The sequence below is a fragment of the Conger conger genome, chromosome 7 (genome assembly GCF_963514075.1).
Source record: "Conger conger chromosome 7, fConCon1.1, whole genome shotgun sequence".
Taxonomy (NCBI): Eukaryota; Metazoa; Chordata; class Actinopteri; order Anguilliformes; family Congridae; genus Conger; species Conger conger.
Genome location: NC_083766.1, coordinates 26,195,168 through 26,218,130, shown reverse-complemented (window position 1 = coordinate 26,218,130; position 22,963 = coordinate 26,195,168). Strand labels below are relative to the sequence as shown.

At 40.8% G+C, this 22,963-nt stretch overlaps 3 protein-coding genes and 1 long non-coding RNA gene across 8 annotated transcripts in view; 1 reads left to right on the top strand and 3 right to left on the bottom strand.

The window, feature by feature from the left end:
* The window catches only part of LOC133132392 (uncharacterized), a 41,410-nt gene extending 33,765 nt beyond the window's left edge, over positions 1-7,645 (bottom strand). For 4 of the 5 annotated variants that reach the window (XR_009709127.1, XR_009709129.1, XR_009709128.1 and 1 more), the window contains exons 1-2: positions 7,143-7,645; positions 2,912-2,999 (exon numbers count right to left, since the gene is read on the bottom strand). This is a non-coding gene — a long non-coding RNA (uncharacterized LOC133132392). Of the gene's footprint in view, positions 1-2,379; positions 2,825-2,911; positions 3,000-7,142 lie in introns of those variants that run through there. The other variant, XR_009709130.1, reaches the window with a different exon arrangement.
* On the top strand, positions 6,299-10,339 carry nudcd2 (NudC domain containing 2). The gene is made up of 4 exons (XM_061247815.1): positions 6,299-6,786; positions 7,893-7,941; positions 8,960-9,111; positions 9,517-10,339. Exons 1-4 carry the CDS (start codon positions 6,598-6,600, stop codon positions 9,595-9,597), a joined length of 471 nt encoding a protein of 156 aa, XP_061103799.1. The 5' UTR covers positions 6,299-6,597; the 3' UTR covers positions 9,598-10,339.
* A 42-nt stretch (positions 10,340-10,381) lies between these two features.
* ccng1 (cyclin G1) lies at positions 10,382-15,267 on the bottom strand. The gene is made up of 7 exons (XM_061247814.1): positions 15,052-15,267; positions 13,567-13,830; positions 13,049-13,299; positions 12,757-12,835; positions 12,335-12,433; positions 11,910-12,123; positions 10,382-11,806 (listed from the first exon to the last, which is right to left on the bottom strand). Exons 2-6 carry the CDS (start codon positions 13,828-13,830, stop codon positions 11,932-11,934), a joined length of 885 nt encoding a protein of 294 aa, XP_061103798.1. The 5' UTR covers positions 15,052-15,267; the 3' UTR covers positions 10,382-11,806; positions 11,910-11,931.
* Positions 15,268-20,201: 4,934 nt separating this feature from the next.
* The window catches only part of septin8a (septin 8a), a 32,938-nt gene continuing 30,176 nt past the window's right edge, over positions 20,202-22,963 (bottom strand). The window contains exon 10 of the mRNA XM_061247754.1: positions 20,202-22,300. Within this exon, the coding sequence (XP_061103738.1) occupies positions 22,138-22,300 (163 nt within the window). The 3' untranslated portion in view covers positions 20,202-22,137. The remainder of the gene's footprint in view (positions 22,301-22,963) is intronic.

Here is a 22,963-nt window from a genome sequence, read left to right as displayed (position 1 = left end):
TTCGTAGAGAGTAAAATCCCTGCGTTATTTGGCGGCCCGTGCAAGGACCCTACATAATTTGGAGTCCCGTGCGAGGACCCCTACAGCACATTGTATTCCATAGGTTCCAATACACCAGACATGCTCAGTAAAGCAGGTGACGCGGGTCTGGTTCATTGAACAAATTATAGCATTTCCTGAGATAATTCCAGGTAAATATGTTTCTCAAGGATCTAAGCCTGGATCTGACCTTAACTACAGAAGCACACTGGCACCCCTGGCAAAACAGCAGAACTCATGGTATAGAATAAGAAAACACATAAAAATACACTAGATACCCTCATGAGATCTCACTGTGAAGGCTCTGACCTCGAGTGTACCTCTCATCTCGACCGTTAGCCTCTGTTTGTAAGAGAGAGGGAGAAGAGGGCTTTTCTGCATATTCACAGCAAGCAGACAGTAAATCACATTAGCAGTGCATGACGTAGAGGACTGGCTCTGTTGGGCACCGCAGTGCCCGTACGAGATGCAGCTCAGAGTCCTTTCGCTAGCTCCCAGCCCGCCCTTACGGGGAATGTTCCGGAGCCGTGTGGAGTGTGATTACCCATCAGGACATGTGTAGGCGTCCAAAAAAAAACAACTTAAAAAACAACTAAAACAAAAAACATGAATCTCTTTGGTAAAATATTGTGTCCAACACCACGGGCCAAGCCCCCAGCAAGATTCACAACACTGCCATCCTAGGTACCATTGTTAGACTTCACAAGCTGTCTTCTGAAAACTTTTACACTTTGCTATTCCTTTGTTTTTCGCTGTTGGGGTAAAATTGTCCTAGAAACAACTCCAGTTGCATCTCAAGGAGTAGCCCCCTTTTCTCCAGGAATACAGCAGAAGACTCAGAGAGATAGTGACTTCCTTCAGAAAGGTTAAAGGTCTCAGTGCTGCATATGTAAATCAAGAGGTACCAGAATAAAAGTATGTGTACGAGGGAGGGGGTGTGATGGGGGGGGGTTTTGAAGCAATTTCACACGAGGGGCACCATGACATCATGGACGCCACACATGCGTTTTTATTAATGTACTGTCTGTGTTTTTTCATCCCCTTAGACGGCTCAAAGTTAGAGCTGGTAATACTCACAGAATATTTCTATATGCTGAGAAGGCCAGTGGCCTAACTGTGGGAGAGATGTAATAGACACCATTATGTAATTGTTCCGTTTTAATTGGGAAAGTTAATGTGAATCATTTCACCAAATATATTGAAATAACAAGGTAAAAGGGCCAGGCTAGTTCCTTATTAGTTCTTATATAATTCTGTGGTGTGTCTACCCTCCCCCCACCACCACCCTGTGTTGACCTGCTTTCGGGAACCTAAAAGCACTGATGTCACGGCTGAAATCAGGAGCGATGCAGCAGGCTCACCCGTTAGCTCTTCCTATTTAAGGCGGCTTGTGAACTTCTCTGTGACACAGGGCTCTTCATCCTGATTTCTCACATAAAGCACTCCTACACACATAATTTGTTGAGTTAATCAAAAAATATATAAATACACGGCGCTCACATAGGTCTGTTTTTATCTCTTGTGGGAACCCATTACGCCTGTTTCGAACCAAATAAAAGGAGAGGGGGGTGGGAGAAATGTAAATGGGGCTGTAGCTGTGCTCTCAGCCTCAGGCTAAAAACTGACATGAAATATGTTCAAACAATTGTATTAGTATTAAAATACATCAGTGCGGGCATAAGAGCATGTAAAAGTAATTTCTTCTTTTGTCCCTGATAGTTTTCACAGCATTTCAAAAACAAGCTTAAAAAATACAGGTCAGCTGGGAACACCAGGCTTTTCTGATCTACAAATATACATCTGTATTCTAGCTAAAATCAAAAAAAGGAAAAACACTCCTAGACTTTTTAAGTTCAGGAGAAATACTCCACTATGAAATGAGGTTAGGTCGCCTAAGCTGTCAGTGTTTGAATGAAGCGCTGAGCTAATTCAGACCCTCATATAAATTTCAGGGTTTTCAAGTGTAATTATTTATACCTATATGGAGACACATGGTTGGAGAGTGTCCTGATTTCAACCATGTCCTCTGTTTGACTGTGAACCTACGTGAGATGTAGCACTTACTGTAAAAGCCATCTTCAAAACTTCACTTCTTCTGCCAGTGCTTAAAAATCGTATATAAATAATCATATGCACATCCTGAAACAAGGTACTGGGCTGAACTCATTTGCAGACAGTCATCAAAAGAAGCCTGCACTTTTAAACTCCACCACACCTTTAATTGGTGATATGCACACATTAAAAAAACAGATTTTTCAACGCAGTCTGGATCTTCCACACTTCTTTAAAATCAAATACAGAAGTGATTATTTGGCATTTCACATGTTCCATACCAATGATCTCTGCGTCTGCTGGATTTGCTTTTTAATCATGTGGCAATACTGCCCCCTAATAAAACAACACGATTGCAGGATTCTGGGTTTTCTGCAGCTGAAAATACACTCAGTAGGCAGTGCTCAAGCCACCATGTGTCTGTAACTCATGGTGCATTGGCTACGTGTTAACAAAAACATAACCTTTTCAGGGAAGATGTACATACATAGTCTTAGGATACTGATATAATGCATAATTGTACATAATGTAATAATAACAAACTAGTATTCAATATGAGGATAAAGGGATATGAGGATAAAGGGAGCAGATAGATAAAGTGAACAATTATATCAAAATAACATCTTTCCTATAACAATATTCCGGGGAGGTATGCCAGAGCAGATTGTGACAACAGGATTCCAAGCCATCGACAATATTGCACATTGCATTTATATCCAAGTGCACGCATTTCCTGTAAGAAGATGAAGATCATCTTTACACACGACATGCACCCAGTCCCAAAGCGGGGGATGTGTTCATGATTTTACAGGGCTGTTACCTTAAAAAATGAGCAGAATGATATTATCTGGAGGGGGTGGGGGGGTATTCATATTCATCCTCCACGTGCCAAGCTGTTCCCAGAACACCTGTGAGGAAAATAAATGCATGTTAGATAATAGGACATACCCTGTACAAAAAAATTATCCATTATTTTCAGGATAATTCATGTTGAAAGACTTGCAAAGCCCCTTTGAGCATCACCCTCTTATTTTGTGTTATGGGTCCCCCCAGTGGTAGGTTGAGAGATTTTATTTTACCCATATTGAAATTTGTATGGAAAACTGGAAAACCGGAAAACCTGGGGTGGGGCAGCTTCCGAGGCCAAATTTGGCTACAGATTGACAGGTATACACAAAACAATGTATGTATATCAGTCATCTCCCAGGCTCTACAGGAATATTCTAGAACTTCCACTGCTAGGCCCCCCTAGCTTTTTCTGCCCCTCAGGGGCTGTAAGGGCCACTATACAGTGGAGACTAAATTTTTACATCCCATTAGTACAAATTAGACGACAGGCTGTCCAAGTGGTGGGGCTGGGAGCCTGGCACTGCGCATCATGACATCCATCACACAAAGGGCTTCCGACACCTTTTAACTGCAACCAGAGGGTGCTAAGTCTTGCACAAGGCTCTTTTGTGCCTGATAAGCCATTAAAAACACATTAGCACAGGCCAGGCCAGATACAAAGGGGGCCGTCGCCCTACGCACCTGCTTATCGCTGACATGACAGGATTTGTTTCGGTCGGGTGTTTCTTGACCCATAAAGACAACGGCCCCTGCTAACGTGCTAACGGGTAACAGTCGGGGTCAATCGGAGGAGTGTCAGCCGTGTGGTGGCAGCCTGCAGCACCAGAACGGCTCATTAGCGAGTGTGGGGAAGACTAAAAGGAGCATACAGTAGCTTGTTCGTTTTTTTATAGCAATTTTTACATTTTTCTACAGATTTGGAACATCTAACTGCATTTTATTTTTAATTTGGCGACCAATTCCCACCCTAATTTGAAATTTAAATCTTGTTAATGTGCAAACTCCACTGTCAAATCGGGGCAGTCTACTCCACCGCAGTTCTCCTCCTACACACAAGGTGTCGCCACCTTACTGTTATCTCGTCTCATTACTGGTAAACTGGTAAGTGAAGAGAGTGGTTTTCCCTGGGACCGAATTAATCCATTCCAGATAAAATACAATGTCCAGTGGGTGTAGAGCCACGGTCCACACTGGAGTGGGCCGCATTTGATGCCGGACCATGGGGTCACTGCATTTATGGGGGCCGTGGTTGAAATTTGAGAATGACAGTACCACACATGGGGCTGGAGGCATTGTGCAGATGTCCCATCTCTGCTGGGTCTAATGGTGCTTTTAAATAGACTCAAGTGCCCATGTCAATTTGGGTGCTACTGTTTTTGACATCAACACTAAGGGTATACCATTTTGACTGAACTGAAAAAAGACATTTATCAAATCAGTCCAAACAAAAGCATTAATTTAAAAAAGGCTTTTGAGCTCTGAGAACAAAAATTTGATTGCTATTGACTTTTCGGTGGTTTGCAAACCTTAACAATTACAGACAGCCTTTAATCCTGTTACCACTTTAGCAAAGTAATGAAACTACAGTCAGGTAAATCAATAGGAGTGTCTTACATTGGGCCCAGCAGGGAACAGATTCGTCTACAGGGGCAAAATGGCCCAAGGAGACCTTTTTAATAACAATCGCCTTCTTTTTTCTCTCTCAAACAAACAGCGGATATCTCACACGGTGATAATGAAACACAATCTATGGTGTGCTGAAAGGCCAGGATGGAGCATTTTTGAAGCATTTTTAAGCAAGTGTTCTCCATTTTGAAGCATTTTTAAGCAAGTGTTCTCCATTTTGAAGCATTTTTAAGCAAGTGTTCTCCATTTTGAAGCATTTTTAAGCAAGTGTTCTCAATTTTTCCCCATTTCTACATGCATGACAGTCTCTCACACAAAGAAGCAGCCTGATTTCTATGATAAAAGTACATGTCATCATAAGCCTATTTTCTTGGGTTTTGTCTGATGGTTGGTCCAAAGCTGGCTTATATTTGTTCAGCCTTTTCTGGTTGCAAACATTGGACTACTCATATTGTTCTATTATGTTGGCACCAGCCAACAGGGGCCCACTAATAAAAAAAATAGGATAGTGCTGCAATTGGGCCAACTGGATTGCATTTACTCTGGATCACAGTAATGTTACTATAACCAGACCTTGGTCAATTACATATTTATTTTGCACTCAAATACTTTTCTGTGCCCTACTGATCTTGCCTGATGTGACTATCGGACCAGAAGGTAGGTTTTACACTTTTTCATTCTGGTATTTCTTAGGTTCCAATACACCAGACAAGCTCAGTAAAGTGTAGAAAAGTATTTGAATCCAAAACAAATACGTGATTGACCCAGGACTGACTGCAACATGGAACAGGTTACCAATGTCCACCTCCTCCCAGCTCTGGCAAGTAATGTTCATGGCCTCTGCCTGTTTTTCTTGAGAGCTGCCTTTGTGTTGCTATGGGAACAAACTCGCATATCGCAGATAGTTCAGTCCCATCACTGGAACTGGCAAGGTCAGGAATTTGATTAGACCGCAGGCATCTGATTAGCCAGAGCAGTTGCTCTTACGCAATCAAGTGCAGGAGATGCTACCAGCTAAAATCCTCCCTCCGTTAGCAATACTATGGCTAACACTACTGGCTACAGCCATAGGAAGCCCCAGTCCCTTTTTTTGCAGTGTTTTAAAAGTGGTTCAAAGATATGGAGGCCATATTGATTATGTTTCAGTATAAAACAAAAATGCGGTGCAATTAAATTAGATACGCACAACAGAATGCAACAACGAAAACAAGCCCATATTGCCATTTTTAAAATAATTATTGCTGCTGTTGTCATTGCAAAAAAGAAAATAGATTTTTGCATTTATATAGCGCTTTTCTCATACCCAGAGCGCTTTACGCTTTTTGCCAATTAAATAGAAAGAGCCAGTTTGGGAATTTAGCCAGGACACCGGGGAACCCTCTGTCCCAGATTGCACTGTCAGAATGCCATGCCAATACTTCCCCTGTGCAGAGAAGGGGGCATGGATTAGCTAAATCATTGGGGTCATTGAATCTGTGTAGCTCACATCCGGAATAACAGGCCCACAGTTTCTGCAGAGGACAGGTTCATATATCACCACTGAACTGATGGTGCGCAAATTTGCTGACATTCAAATATATGCATATACACTATACATATACAGATATCCGTAAAAATATCATAATGAAAATATTATTACAAACAACCGAGTAACAATCAATGACACCCACAAGCAGTGCACAAGTTACTGTACGTATGACGTACACATACCACGCATTGTGTCTGACGTAAACACGCTCTTTAGCGTCAGATTGCTGAACTGAGCATGTCAGTTGTGTAAATATGGCATAATATCTGTCGTTATAAGTTCATATAACGCGAAGGGATCTGTTATGGGAACGAAAAAATCGAATAGCTAATGTAGATACTTAGTAGCAGATAGCTGGCATGTATAGTTAGTACCCGTTTATTTTCTGTTGGCTAACAACGTTCTCATATTTCTCAATTTGCTAGCTAGCTGTCTACCTAGTTGGTAAGTAGTATATCTAAAACTAACTAAGTTAAGAACAAGGAGTCATTGATATCCGAGCAATGTCTGTGCATTTTGAGGAAAAAAGCGGTATCGTCCCCTGCCAAACACCATGGGGAGTGTGGTATCAAACGATGGAAGACGTTTTCATTGAAGTAAACGTGCCACCGGGGACGTCTGCCAAAGAAATAAAGTGTGTCCTCGAAAGTAAACAGATACATCTATCTGTAAAAGGAGTTGAAATATTGAAGGTAAGGATTCACTAGCAAACAGCCATGTGGTGGCTAACATGTTATAGATAGGAATGTGGGACCTCGTTTGGCTAGCTAGGTTTATACTTAGTTGGTTAGCTAATGTTAAGTTACAAATGAACATTAAACATACAGTAATTAAAATGCAACGTTAGTCTCGTAACGGCTAACATACCATCAGCTAACATTGATATCGCCATCTAACAAAATTTGGTTCAGTTGCAGTAGCATTCGCTATCTAACATTAGCTAACTTTAGGTTGGCTACTCACATGTGCAATGCAAATGTTTTACAGTTAAATTTCGTATTAGCTGTATTAGCTAGCTAGTGATACGAAATCGAATGCGTTTTCTTACCATCGTGATACCTGGTCCTGTGTTTCATCATGGCATCACAAAATAATGTGGTCGATAACGTTACATGATCAGTCATTGCAATCGGTGGTGTCATCAGCAACTTTGTCTTTGGTAAAGTAAATGTATTAGAAATTCAAGTCATATACACTGTCTAAATTCAAATCTTAACTATAGCTAAGCATTCTGTTCTCAGAAACATATCGAGCATTCTGGGTGTAACGTTAGCTTGCTATCGTGTCGTATTGTTTGACTGGCACGAATGCAAGTTGCAGCCAAGTTTCCACATTCATTGAAGAAGTAGATGAGCACACATGTTAACAAAATATGTAAACTTGTGAAATTATTGAGCGGAAAACATTTGTGTAGAGCTTCCGAGTCTTTATAGTGTGTCTTGTTTGGCTGGTGTAAAATGAAATGGTCCTTTTTAGCGTGTCATCTTCATTTAAGTATGAACGGCACACGAAATGCTTTGCAGTTCTGGCGCGTGTATGCTGTATCATCAACCATCTTAGGTGATTGGTCGATATCAAGTTCATCTGCAGTTACTTGAAGTGTATTTAATCATCGTCAAATGCGTCATATCTAAAATATTCTTCAATGCATATAACACTCTGGGCGAATGAAACCATGCACTAAAGCTGAAATAATAGAAGAAAAAAGTGAACTATCCATTTTCACTCTGTACTGTACACATCTGTAAAAATACAAAAATAAAACAGAATGTTGTCAAGACGATAACCTTTATTTCAGGGGAAATTATTTGGCACCACTGTTGCTGATGAAGGAACTTGGACCCTGGGTGAGTGCACAGCTGTCATAAACACTGAATTTTAAATTATGATGCTCTGTTGATAAGTAATAAACCACTGTGACCCTTTAAAAGACAAACACCGGAAAGTTTTTTGTTGTTGTTGTTCTGCAAACGGCGGTCAAGTTTGACTTTTACCTGAGGGGGGGAGAATCATGTTTAAAAGGCCCTATGTGGCTCCTGGATGGATGGCTCATTCGCTTAAGGCACCTCGCAGTGCTGCATGGATGAGCCCCACAGTCTTGGATCGCATCTGGACTGTGCCAGTATCGACTGCCCACTAGCTCCATAGGGCAACATGCAGTTGGCGTTTGTGTTGCCCAAGGATACCAGATGGTTCAGTCAGTTAGGGGTCCACATGTCTTCATTCTCTTGTGACCCCCATTGGTCAATTAGGGCACCTGTAGGCTGCATGTCAAACCGGCACAGGACATGCTCCAACTCCTCTCTATGCAAGCTTAACTGTAATCTCTGCTGTGCGATACACAGGGTTGCACAACTCCGTGGGCCGATCTGCATGCAGGTTTTCATTCCAACCAATCACCTTCATTTTAGTTTTCTATCAACTACGCTGGGTCACTCTTGTATTTGACCACAGTAAAATCTTTAGGATACAATTGAAGTCTGTGGTTATAGCTGGTGCTCATACAAATGTCAGAGCAAGATATGATTGAGCTAATTAAGTAATTAAGAGCACAAGTTGGCACAAAATCCTGAAATGGGTCGGTCCTTGTTGTGCACCTCTGTAGTAACACCACATGTGCTGGTGGAGACCTGTGGATGTGTATACTCTCCGGAGTTGGCTGTGGGTTCGTGGATATATACAGGGTATACCCATGGATATATGAGCACCATTTTGGGCATACTTAAAAAATACTATTGTTTTCATTTATATATACGACCCATTTAGGAATATTGTCTTTTACTACCAATCGGTGATTAGAACCAGTCGCGTTGGACAGTGCACATTACGCATATATACACTAACTCATAAGTTCTGTCCAATCAGAGGACAGGAAGCTGATCCGGATCATTCTGATGAAGACGAACCGGGAGGCGGGGAATTGCTGGCAGTCTCTGCTGGAAGGGGAATACTGTGCCAATGCCTGGGTCCAAGACCAGATGCAGAGGAAGCTAACTCTGGAGCGGTTTCAGAGAGAGGTGAGAGACTGGCTGGGATTCATTCAAAATGTGTCCTTCACTTTTGACAAGCAGTGAAATGCTTTTTTTTTTTTTCCTACATCCAATCCAGACATGTAGCCCAAGGTCTACAGGTGAAAATTAGCCCCCCTGGCTAACTCTGGTGCATTTATAGAAATGCTTTTAAATGTGCATTGTATTTGTCAAATAAATGAATGTAGTTTGGCGATTTTAGAAATCACTAAAGCCAACTTGGCAAAGATAGCAATGATAAGTGCAACAACTACATGTGCTTTGAAGTCAAAAGTCAAGGACAAATGTTGATTGAATACAAGCTTGATTACTTGGGTCTTGTTACTTTTGAGCTGAATATTCAGATTAGTTATGATATTGCAATAAAGTTATTTGAAACCTGTGCTTCCACAGAATCCTGGATTTGACTTCAGTGGCGCAGAGATTTCTGGGAACTTTGCTGGAGGTGGGCCAGACTTCTCAAACTTGAAGTGAAAAGATCATCTTTTAAGATGTTACACTGACAGACTAAAGCAGACATGCAAAGAAGTCTTTTTTTCCTCTACTGTCCCATGAGGGGGAATTAAAATGTGCTCCAGTTCTGAACACAACCTGAAAACTTCTGCCATGACATTGTGTTCTGTGAACTTTTGGAGCGGAATATTAGGAGTATGGTTAAATATGCATTTGAGACACAAGACTTAGGGTCATCATTGTATAGGACAGGCAGATTTTAACGCCTCGTTTATAGTTCCAGTACCACACCATGAGCCTTGTGTGAAAAAAGTTGTATAGTATTCTGCAACCTTTCCAAGGACTCTTAAGCCAAAAGGCACCCATGTGAAAATGGGTCTGCAGCCGAGAGCTAATGCACAATGCATTTATTTTTCTGAAACTACATTAGGTAGTTTGGTCACGTGTGGATCTGCCACTACAGATGCATATGTCCAACATAAGCTCAGGTTTAAACCCTTCAGCATAAAACATTTTATCCAACATGTAGTTCCGAGAATTTCTCATTTATCTACATTTTGCATCAGTAGAGCTGTGGCCTTTTCAAATCTTGATTTCTAAAAATTTCTGTTTTTTGCACATTCAAGTCAAGAATGCATTCGTATAGGTATTGGTTATTACCCTTCAAACTTGACAGCTGCAACATGCATATTTAAGGCTGTTCCGCTACTACCTGGGAGTGTCAGGGTCTGTGGATTTGCAATAAATGGCTGTTAAAGGTGAATTTATAAGTTGGTCTCATTTCTTTCAGAAATAATTCAAACACTGCATTTCAACATTTTATTGAAAGGTCAAACTTTAAAACATACTTTTCTTTTAAACAATATTGGGTCATACTTTGCAGGCGCAAAACTAAAAAACCAAAAGTTTATATTTACCAGATTAATTTGTTTGGGCTTCAGCCCATTCCAGGTATTGTTTCTGAAAGGTCATTTTCACCACTGCAGTTTACCTGCATGACAAATCTATTACCTGTCACACGCATAACATTTTAAACGGCATCAAAATTCTTTCCAACAAAAATGTACTCAAATGGGTAATCTAGTGTAACAAAGGCATGTTTTAACAAGTTGACCATCTTGAACATTGTCTACACTGAGTTCTTACTAGTGAGAGGATGAAAGCCATCTTTAACCTTTTTGTAGGGTTGGCTTCACATTATGTAGGTGAGTGGTCAGTCACAATTGCTGTTATGATACCGAAACGACCACGAAAAAAAACAAAACAAAAGAAAGGTTCGTTTTCATTACCTTGAGTAGGAGTGTGCATTTGGATAGTTATACGACCTAGGGTGGAAGTTAAGGGTTTTGGGCCCGATTTCTTGGTTCCATTTTTTAGTATTCACAAAACCCTTCTCCCTCCTCTTCCACATAGTGGACTGAGGACCTAGGTGGTTCAATACTTCATTGCTTTTAACCATCACCAGTGCCAAGAGCTATTAAAGGACCATGGCTCCGATAATACACACACACACACACACACACACAACATACAGACACACACAAGCCTCCACTCAAGATGCATTCCCACACACCCAGTGTAGGAATTATCTTCGTTCGTGAAGGTTTATACATAGCTTTTTCAAAGTTTCTTGAAATGGTTGCCCATTGTTTCATCACATAAAGCTTTTTTCCCACCAAAATGGAAAAAATGCCTCATATGAGGGGAAAATGGGCAAAAACTGTCAAAATGAAAGTGCAGGTTCATTGACGTGAAGGATATGCGAGGGCAGGGCTGCCCAACCCTGTTCCTGGAGGTCTACAGTCCTGTAGGTTGTCATTTCAACTAATATTTGACACTACTTCTACCAAGTTCAAGCAAGCAGCTCAAGATCTCTAGCTGTTCAATGTGGTGTGCTTTGTTAGGGTTGGAGTGAAAACCAATAAGATGGTAGAGTACCAGGAACAGTTTGACAGCCCTGTTTTAGAGAGTTTAAATTTTTCATATAGTAAAGTGTAAAAGTGCAAGCTGATATTAACCGTTCTGATAGGATCCAGACATTTAAATTGAAATAATTCAGAGAGGGAAAGCAAAAGATCAGTTCACATCTATGAAGCCCTGCAAACTGAGCTGCACAAGAACGCTAAATCACTCAGGCATGTTTCTGAATTTTTCAGCTTCCCAATATCTACGTTTGTTTCATCATTTTCCTTCCGTTGCTGATGGTGAGTCTTCATTCTCAAGTGATCACCTAAATAAAAACAGAAAACCTGTTTTACCACATATTACATGCAGATACACATACAATACATCATTAATACTGCTTTATCAAACACTTAATGTCCACTGCCTACCTCATTCCTGTTCTCGAAACACTTAAGATGCAACTTCTGGGATGGTGGGGAGATGGGCGATCTTGTAGTAGCTGCGTTTCAGCTGTCTGGCTGTCCTGCCAGAGATCAGCCATCTCAGCTTGCGGTTGCTTGGTCTGGAGCATTTCGTTGAGGAATACTCCATCAGACATTTCCCAACCAGCTCTCTCACACAAACAAGGTCCCCACCTTTAATCTGGTGTAAAAAAGAAAAGGGGAAAAAAGGGACAATTATAGTTATAGGTCAACGACTTGTATGAAGTACTGTGTGGCATAGTGACAGCCAGCAATGATGTACAGCTGACTGTGTAAACGCATGTTATTGCTGTTCCTGCAATATGCTTTAAGCACATCCTGTTACCCAACCAGCGTGTTGCGTCAGAGTGCTTTGCTAGGCGCTTACGTACATGGGATTGCAGCTGCAGCGTGTCCTGTGTTTCGGTCAGCTCACAGAGGCCTTGCTCCTGAACCTCGAAGGCCAGAATCGCCAGAGCAAGCAGAGAGGGCTGTGTAAAGGGGGGGGGAGAGACAAACAAACCTCACTTACAGTACACGCAGAGACACAATGATTCCATTCTCTGGCATACAGCTGGAATAATGAGCACAACGGCAACATTCTAGAACAGCTAGGGGAGGCAGCTAGGGGACTCCTACAACAAGGTTGGGTTTGTTTATGGGTGTTTTAAACAGGCATACAAAATACACCATCTTTCCATGGGAACCAGACCCGACAGTCAGAACATCTGTAGAATTCTGCATATCTACCGAATATTTTGGGAGAATAAAAGTCATGGCTAACCAGATAAACGCTAAAATCACCCCAACTCACCTTTATTTTAGTGAACGCAAAGCTGCAGTGGCAGGCCTTCAGCTGTGCTTCTAACCGCTCGATGTTCAGACTCTTCTTACTGGATAGAAGAAACAGCGCTTAATGCCATAGGTCAAGTCCAACTCAATATCACCATTTACAATAAAGTCCAGTTATTTCAGGGCTTTTTACTTGAGTCCATGTTCCGGTTTTAATTGGGAGCACGTATCCAGCTAATCGAGTAATCCTGCTTTGTGAAACAGGGGCCCTGCTCTCTCACCTCTCTGTGTGAAACAGAGCCCTGCTCTCTCACCTGTCCATGTCCAGCTGCTGGAGGATGAAGGAGTGGAACAGCCTGAGGAAGAGGAGGGGCGTTGGGGCCCGCACCTTCCAGTGCAGCTTCTCCAGAATGATCTTCTCCATCCGCATCATGTCCGACACGGTGAAGCGGCTCTGGCTGATCCGGATGAGCTCACTGGCCGCCGGAACGTTCTCCTCTTCCGACGACTTTATGGCGATGTAGAAGCAGCACAGTCCCACGCACGACAGGTGCTTTGGCTGAATCTGGCACAAGGAAGTCGATTTGTGTGAGGGTGACTCAGATCAGATGTAGCGAATGGGGTCTCATTCACCAATTGTTAAAACAAAAAAAATACACAACCAAGAATGCTCGTGTGAGTCCACACAATCACCTTACTGCAATAAATGTAGAATAAAAATAGCTCAGTTGGTTCCCTTGTGTTAATTGAAAAAATAAATGGTTGCATTTATAATCAAGTAGCGTGTCCTGGATATTGTCAATCCTCATATGATATTTTAAAGTTGTCCTACCTTCATCACTGACAAGAATCGGTCCAGGAGGCTGACGGCTAGGGAGAAGGTGTCGGCACAGAAGCCGAAGAACCGCGTCAGGGAGAGCAGATCTTTCACTTCAAAATCCCGGAGTCTGGCGGTCATTCGCAGGCCATTCTCCTGAGCCGACTCGATGATCCTCAAGCCGCAGAGCTTAGGCTGGTACCGGGTCTCCTGGTCCAACAGTGCTTTCAACTGGACGGTGAAAGGCACGTCCTCTGGTTCTGGTATTGTGTCAATCATCTACAAAGTCAGATTGTGATTTGTTTTAAATTCGATTACCATTTACTCCTTTTAAAACGAACCAATTCATTTTAACTGCTGCCAAACAACGGTGTTTTTAAAAGCTAGCGTTTTTTTAATAACTAGTTACAGTTGTAGCGTTAAATTCAAACGAGTTTGGCCTATTTGGAACAAACTTAACCAATAGGTTATTCTAATTATTATTTATAAGGAAATGCATGATATTTCAATAAGCTTGTCAAGATACCATAATTTGCATATCAGTTTGCAAGATACCATAATTTGCATATCAGTTTGCAAGATGCCACTCAACTGGCGCTTGAATAGCTATATAACGTCTATCTAGCAATTGCGTTTATTTTCCTGAAAATAGACAGAGTACACTAGAACATCTGAAATTCACACATTGTCTACGTTTGTATCCTTTCCCGTAATATAACAGTTAGTTATGTTCTATTAGCCAGACAGGCTAATAGAACATGCCCAGGCATGCCTCCCCGACATGAACAAAAAGAACGGTGCATATCGTTAGCTTATTTAGCTACGGCTTCAGCGGTTAGCTTTAGCAGCAAAAAAAGCAGATTCCCTGTAACTGCTATTCTAGCAAAAGTCACAATTGTATATTTGTTCATTAAAATAACTATTAAATAACAGACTTAGCTAAGAGAATAAATTAACTAAATACTGAAAATAAAGTCACATATCGATAACATCACGAGAGGCGCATGAGAACGCTTCACGGGTTGTGCCCGGGCATGTCTTCAGCCAGACTGAAGCAAACCTAGCTAAGAACAACTACGCTGCAGTTTTCGGTAACGTTACATTTGAAGTCTCCCGGGGCAAATAAAATAAAATAAAAACAACGTATTAGATTATGGTTGTCGTCGGAATATTAAATGTACTCATAAACAATGACAATTATTTTGAAAACTATACTGACTGATTTCTGGATTAGCCTAAATTAGCTAGTAACGTTAGCAGCTGCTATCGTCTGTCACTGTCAAAGTTAGCCTAGCTAGACAGTTAACCAATTCAGCTAATTTAGCCATCTTTAATTTAGAAAACAACTGAATATCATACAGCTCCAGACAATTAACCTTTTAGCTACAATTTCAGATACAATTGCTAGGTAATACGAGTTAACATTTTGGTGTTAGCTAAACAACATGGTGGAAGATGGATCATATGACATTGCCTAGCTAGCTAAGCAACTTAAATTACCTTTTTTCCCGTCAGTCAAATCTGTAGAAAATTATAGCAGGGATATCCAGCTATATCTGGGAGAAACTTTGAAAAGGCTGTATCGTTACAAAAAGCTTATACGCAACATAAATAACTATAAAAGTAGACTTAGAACTAATAACGGTTTAAGCAAACTTGGATTTTCCACCCGGCACACTCCGCACCCTCGGTCGAAAACAGCGAGCTTACGCATTTCCAGCTATAAGTAGGAGGCATGATCCAATCCAAAACTTAGCCTTTGCAAAACTCCACAGCCTAGGTTTGTAATTGGTCCGTCCTCGGCAATCCCATAGCAGTCATTGGTGTTCACTTTGATGAGACGGGACTATAATTACGCCAAATATGCAATCTCTTCTTTGAGAAGAAACTTCCAGGAAAAACCCATATATTTACTTTTAATTTAAGAAAACAACAAATATAAGCATCTTCTACTACTACTTTCAAAAAATTGTATTTGAGAGATTGCCGTATTGTGAGAGATACGAAAACATAGCATGCTAATTTATTTTAGGGTTTGTATTATTTGACATAACATGTTACAATTACAAGATCATAAATACTTTAAAAGCATTGACTAAATTCGCATTTCTGGACATTCTGCAAGTACTCTATGCTTGGACATGCTTGGAGCCAATGTCATATTTCTGAAACTCAGCAAATGAGCATTTGTCAAACTCAGACATATTTTGTAAACCATTGATGGAACAAGAATAAAAGGTACACCATAATTTGCTAAAAAGCATTTGAGTCATTTTGTGGGCTGTCTGTTTCAGAGCTGAACTGTAAGAATTTTTAGTTTTCTTTCTTTGCTCTGAGCAAGATGAGGAATCAAGTATCACTGTTATGTGACTCCACCCCAAAACTGTTGAGAGGTTAATACAGGACATTTATGTGAGTGAACGTGTTCATCTTGTCGCTTACACAAGAACAGAATGACCCTTGAAGCTTGCCAAACTATGCTCTCCACACATAGTTCAACTATATCGGAAGTCATATATAAAACATTCTTACATCCAGTGGTGATATCTTGTCACTGTCTGTAAATTAATGTTGAGTTCCCCTGCTTCGGGACAAGAACAGTCTGCCTAATGTCACATCATGACTGTTTCATTTATAATGCATTTGTGTTTTCTTGGAATTGTAATAGCACACTAAAGGGTACAGTTAATATGTATATCAGTCAAGACTTAAGAGTAGTTTAGGACAACCAACAAGTAAGCTACAACCAATCATTTTCTACAGGGAGAATAATGGTCACACCTAATTAAATGCATCATGGATATGTGCTAATAGTTTGTTACAGGAAGAAACTGAGCCAGAAGTAAGATAGAAAATATATTTCCTGACAAAAAAAGAAAATGTTATATAGCTCTATTTTGAGGCTATATAAAATTGTGAGGCAAATACTGATTAAAAACCGTTTTTATACAGTATATTGCTAAACAAATTTGATGGCTTATTTATGCTGTCCATATAGTTTTCTAACAAGATACTTAAAGAGCAGAAATGCAGATAACACCCAAATTACATACAAACTTGACCATTGTTCGACAGGAACAAGAAAATGTATGATCATTGTTTGACTTATGCCATTCATATTGCTAACAATATAAATAACTGTGTGTCAGATTTGTAAGGGGATCTAAGTGTCAAAATAGGTAACAATTCAGTAGCTCATAGCAGAAATGAAAATCACAAAACTGGATGAGAATCCAAATAATAAATGAGTGAAATTCCACTATATGGTACAGTATGTTCTTCGTGAAAGTAAAACATTATAAATAGGGTTTGCAGACTATTTTAGCTGAGTCTATTTATTTATTTTATTTTATTTTTTAAATAAATAAAAATAAAGATTGTATAAGCACGGTGGGAGAAATGGAAAGAATGTGACGAGTAGGCCCTCTTGGTAATCTGGCAAAAGTAGGAGAATATTAATACATTTGCAGTATTCCACCATTCTTCAAATTGGCCTAATATTATATTTAACTGCAATTTGCATTTGGTAAGGCGGTTACTATTAATTGGATCCAAATGTAAAGAATACAAAGTTTAAATAAAACATACATTTTGTAATTAGCATAATTGGCACTACATGGTTGGGGTTTTTTTTAATGAAAATATAACATTTTGGTCATCATCTATTTATCACTTAGGCCAACAGCCGAATATTTGTATAGCAGGGAAATGCAATGTCAACCGACTGCTCATAGCGTTTGCCCTGGGCCAGGGTGTCTGACCCACTAACACAAATTTTCGCCTGTTTTCGAATCCAACCCACACCAGATGCATGACGATTTTGTAGGAGGAGCCTAGGCGTTCAAAATGCAAACAGAAGATCTGATTCTTCTCAACGTTCGCTGATTTATTGTCTTTCTCGGCTATCTTGTATCAGTTACTCTGGTTTTCATGTAGCTTCTCTCCTCTCTACTTTATTATAATAGCCTACGAAAAAAAACCCACACTTTATGATGCGCCTTTGTTTTCGTTCAGAAGCTTTGCAGCGAAATACCTTTTGTGATCAACACTCTTTCCGGGGATTTGAATTGTAGCTAGTTTTTGTCCAAATAAATAGCTATGGACGAATGAAGATTTAAATGCGCCGTGACTCGAAGGATTTATTTGTGTTTCCATTCCTACAGGTAAGGCTAATTATAAAGTTTATAATTTTGTATATAGCTAGGCTGACGTTGTTGTAGTTATAAGCCAGTGGACGACCTATAGAGCCAACCCCTGTCCCGCCCATTACAAATGTTTAGCCATTTCCCTGCAAAATAATTTAATGGTACCCAAGTTTGACAATATAGTTACTCGTACATGCAGTTGCACAACTAGAGGCAAAGTTTTAGTGTTTGAAGGAAATATGAAATGCACGACCTTTGATTCCGCAAGAGCTGTGGCGGTGAACCATTGAACTGCTTTAGGCTAGTGTTAACGTTGCCTTCATCTTCTGCATGAACTGACATGTATCAAGTAAAATAACACGATGGCAATTAATTCCGTTTAATTTTTTTGTTTTGAACGCTGTATCACAACAGAATACTGTTGGAGGGGTGGGGTTAGTCTTGAAACAACGGTGTTGTCCACTGTCTTATTTCAATCTTTCCTTTTATATCGTTACCTTAGTTTAAAGATAAAGTCTTTTGCGAATGTGTAGGGCGATACTTAGGAAAGCTGCATCTTACACTTTAAAAGGGTTTAAAAAGAAATGGACAATCAAACTCCCAAGTGTCGGTTACACTCGTTCGGGGTAGATCTTGATTTTCGGAGCCCAAATAATGGCAGCTGCTGCTGCCTAGCTTTGTTTCCTGAATTTGTTCATTGGTGCGAGATATTGTGACCTTCAGCTGCCAAGAGCCTGTGTTAGCTGGGTACATGTGCAATATGTTTGTGAGCAAAATTATTTCTTGAATCGTGCGAGATACCCAGTCAACGAACGAAATATGTATTAACTCTGAGATGTCGTATCGCTGACAATTAACGTGAATTAGTGCTTCTCAAACTCGGACCCTGTGTAGCCTTTGCTGATTTTCGTTCAAACCAATTCTTGCTCGATTAAGGAACGCATTTGTAAGTTCACTCATATTTTTTTTCTTAAATTTGTTGACGCTGCTGGCTTAGCTGGTCCTCATTCTTCATTGTCTACCTAATGGTTCGTTTTAGTGGCTATGTATCCACATTTTCACCAATTAGGAGCCTGCTGGTTCATCGCGGTCTTTAGCTACTTTCATCAGTTATTTATTTTTTACCCTTGTTCATATAATAGTTTGCCATATAGCACAATGTGAATATGGAACCTTTATTCTTCATGGCATACATAGCTGTTGTCTGACAATGTGCTTAAGTGGGTAAATAATCCCTCAAAACATGGAAATCATCTTGGCCAAAATAAAACAAATTAACAGATTGTTACAGTTGTGGTTGGAACCAGCATACCAAGGGCTCCCCCAGGACAGAGCCTGAGAACCACTGAATTAGATGTATATCACTGATCTAGCTAGGCCTACTAAAGAGGACGTTAGTCCAACCTATATAGGCCTACTTCTGAAAAGGGCTAATATAGCCTTACTATGTAGTGTAGATGGGCTGGTCGAAATTAACACTATATACTCATGATTGCCCTTACTGTCTGGCTATAGTGTTAATGTCTAGGCTGGTTCAGTTCAGTTTGATTATACATTGCTAGGTTGTGTGCGATCGAAACTCGCAATTTGCATATTGGTCACCGACGCGTACGTGTGGTTTCTCAGGTGTCCGACGCCCTGGAAAAATCTGGCCAACAACAGGATTGCTATGAAGAACCATGGACTGTCGGACAGCCAGCGCCTGGCGAACTTGCTGGAGGACGCACTCGCCAAAGAAACGCGTCTCTGGAAGGCGCCTGTCTTCAAAAACGGCCGAATCCTGGTGAGTTGCCATAATACAAATGCCACCTGCAGATCACCACAAACATTCATCCCATGCGTATAACTGAAATTAATATTTGTTTGTTTTTTTCATTTTTCGTGGTATAGGGTACAGATATCTCGCCGTTCCAATATCAGGAGGTGATTTTGTGGCTGGGGAAACTGAGCAGATTGTTTAGGTTTTACCCAGAGACCAATGCGCTTGGAGTGTGTATCCTCAATAGGCTTTTGGCATCAGTGAAGGTAAGCAGGAAACCGTTTGGTTCAATGAACAACATTAGCAAAAATAAATTGTATCATAAACTATAATCTCTTAACTTGACATATTGTGAATTTTTATTTATACTTTGCAGGCACAGCCCAAATATCTACAATGCATTGGCATTACTTCCCTGATACTTGCTGCTAAAATCAATGAAGAAGATGAGGTTTGTGGGGATTTATTCTCTGTCCATCACTGTTTCAACTAGATTCACATGCAGTCATTTCTGATGTCCAGTGTTTTACAGAATAGTAAACATTTCTCACTCAAGTTTGACCATTATGGGCCAGTGTCACAGACACAGATTAAGTTTAGTCTGAGACTAAATTACAATTTGAATGCAGATTCTCCATTTTAGTCCAGGACAAAGCCTAATCTGTCTGTGAAACCCGGCCCAAAATTGTCTGTCAGTGAATATAAGGTGCTTGGAGTGGCGATAACAATTCATACAGCACAAGTAGTTTATTTTCATAGAATCAGCGTTTATTGTTTTGTTTTTTTTTCCTCGTTCATGTCTGGTGTAATAGGTGATTGCGTCGGTGAAAGACCTTGCGGCTCAGAGCGGATGCAACTTTTCAACAGCAGAGATTCTTCGAATGGAGAGGATCATTCTCGATAAGCTGCACTGGGACCTTTGCACTGCAACAGCAATCGACTTCATTCACATCGTAAGTGCCCCCCCCCCCCCACTTCAATCTAAAGTATATACATACAAAAAGCACACAAGGGAACCCATACTTGTATTGGTCACAAACACAGCGCCTCATGAAAACGCCTCACTAATGGAGTATTGGTCAGAGAAATTGTGCCTCCATTTTGTTTTTAGTCTTTTTAACTTGGCACTCTGGACAGGAATGCCGTGACAGCAGAAGGCGATTATAGCGTGCTCTGGGTCCGTTTTGGCATTTGTGCTGCGCCAGCCAGCATTCGCAAAATGTCACGCTGAATATTGGGGAATTAAGCTGAAACTTCAGGCCCAGGCAGTTTGTTACTGCTTCACTTCAGCAATAAGAAAGCACAGGCCTCTACAGTGTGCAGGGAAAAAACATCCAGAAATAATATAATCCTTCTCTAGTCATATACATAATATGTATAAATAAGAAAATAAAGCTTTAAGAATTGAATACATAAATTTAAGCTGAATCTTCATACTTTTTTCATATAAAGAGGAACATACACTGCTTGCCCAGCTTAAGAAATGGCTTTCTGTGCATCCTTTGAAAGTAAATGTGATTGCTTGCTTGTGTCTGTACTTCAAAATTTCCACATCACATAACTGTCCTTTTATCTTGTGTTCATTATTGTATGACTCATTCTACCACAATTCATAATTTACAAACAATACACCAACATCATACACGCATACAGTTAAAAAAGGGGAAATACATTTCATCGATTTACCTTGTAAACAGACTAAACTTTGTTCTATTCTTTGTCCAACATCTCAGCGGATTAACAGGAAACAAGTAACATATAGAAAACCAGATTCTTGTACAATACACCTGTCAACCTTTTTTTGTTTTATGGCACATGGTACTGTGTATAACAGTTCAGTAACACCCTGAATACGCAGAACACCATGTGGCTGCGGTTTCGACTTTACACACTATGATTCCAACATATTTCATTCAAGGCTTTCGATCTTTAACTGTCCCACTTCCATATTCCTCATGAATGTTGTTTGCTTTTTAATAATATTGATCAACTGGTGATGGTGGAGTGGTCTTTTCAATGGCATGAATGGTGGACACCACATCTAAACCTTTTTTCTCCACACAATTTCTAATCATTTGAATGTATTTTTTCTTTCTTTTGAATTGTGTGGTAATTATGAATGTCAGCCATTTTGGTTCCACTTGCATTGATATGTTACACAACAATCCATAAAACTAAGCTTGTATCCTTTTTTTAGGATTTGCTAGACTTGAAAGCTTACAAAAGCCAGAGTAAACCAGTTTTTTTTTTTTTTTTTTTGATTTGAACAAGAGAAACAACATTTCAACTAGAGGAACAAATCTGGTAGATGCAAACAGGGACAATAGCCAAACCAGGAATCGGAAAGATAGGCCATCCAGTCAGTTAGTTAAACCGTATCTGCCTGGACAGGGAGACAGACTAGCACAGCACATAGCGAACAGAGGGATTTGCACCCCAGCCAAGAAAAGGGGGGGGGGGGAGGGGGCAGAAAAGTGAGGGATAACACAGGTGTGGGTGTTCAGGAGAAGACGGCAGGCAAAGGGACGTGTTAACTGTTAGGATTGGTGGACAGGAACGCTCACCGTGTTGTTGTTTTTTTTCTTTTTTGGTCTGTGTTTTATTTTCGTTGATTTCTTTTTTTCCCCCACAGTTCCATGCCCTGGTGATGTCCGGACACCCTGACCTGCCCCAGCGCTGCGCTCAGAAGAAGCCCTGCCTCCAGGTGGCGTTGTGGACCAGACAGGTGCAGCACTGTATGGCATGCCACCAGCTGTCGCAGTTCAAAGGCTCCACGCTGGCCTTGGCCATCATCACCTTGGAGCTGGAGAGGCTGACACCCGACTGGTTTTCCGTTTTCACCGACCTGTTAAAGAAAGCACAGGTACGAGCACCTCTTAAACTGCAGTGGGTCTTGGGGGGGTTGTAATTAGGGGAGGGACACCAGTAGGTTCTTAAATGTTTGCAAAAATGTAAATGTGATCTATTTTGGGATAGACGCAAGGATAAAGCAGCTTGCAATATTTGCAGATTTTTTTTTTTTTTTTTTGTTTTTGTTGAAAGTTGATTATGTCCATTCAGACTTATCATTTTAATGAGTGGCATATATCTTGATTGCATTCAAGAGACAATGGGGACAAAACGAGGGGATTGGTCAGGAATTTTACTCAAGGCTTACAATGAGTAACTTTGCCTGGAGACAAGAGGGCAGTGTTTTTATACACGGCGAGTTTCCAACAATGGCGTTTGTTTATTCTCCGCTACAGATCGCAAGCACAGAGCTTATCCACTGCAGAGAGCTGGTGGGCGAGTACTTCGACAGCCTGGAGTTCTCCCTCCCGCGGAACGAGGTGTACATCCTCCATACCGCCAGCATCCCAGACCTTCGAGCTGGCAACCCAGACCGGGGGTCGGGGAAGGGCAGGACATGGGGGGGAAGGCCCAGGTGGGGCTACCGGGTCAAGCCGTACGGAGGGGGGGCGGAGACGGACGAGTACTATGACGGTTTTGGGCGCCTGTACAACGAGGG

Bases quoted from the DNA above. Each gene is read 5' to 3' on its own strand.
- nudcd2 (XM_061247815.1), top strand. From the start codon at position 6,598: ATGTCTGTGCATTTTGAGGAAAAAAGCGGTATCGTCCCCTGCCAAACA. The intron at 7,942-8,959 runs GTGAGTGCACAG...CTGTCCAATCAG, and splicing joins TGAAGGAACTTGGACCCTGG to AGGACAGGAAGCTGATCCGG. The intron at 9,112-9,516 runs GTGAGAGACTGG...GTGCTTCCACAG, and splicing joins TGGAGCGGTTTCAGAGAGAG to AATCCTGGATTTGACTTCAG.
- ccng1 (XM_061247814.1), bottom strand. From the start codon at position 13,830: ATGATTGACACAATACCAGAACCAGAGGACGTGCCTTTCACCGTCCAG. The intron at 12,836-13,048 runs GTGAGAGAGCAG...TCTTCTATCCAG, and splicing joins CAGCAGCTGGACATGGACAG to TAAGAAGAGTCTGAACATCG. The intron at 12,124-12,334 runs GTACGTAAGCGC...TTTTTACACCAG, and splicing joins CGCTGCAGCTGCAATCCCAT to ATTAAAGGTGGGGACCTTGT.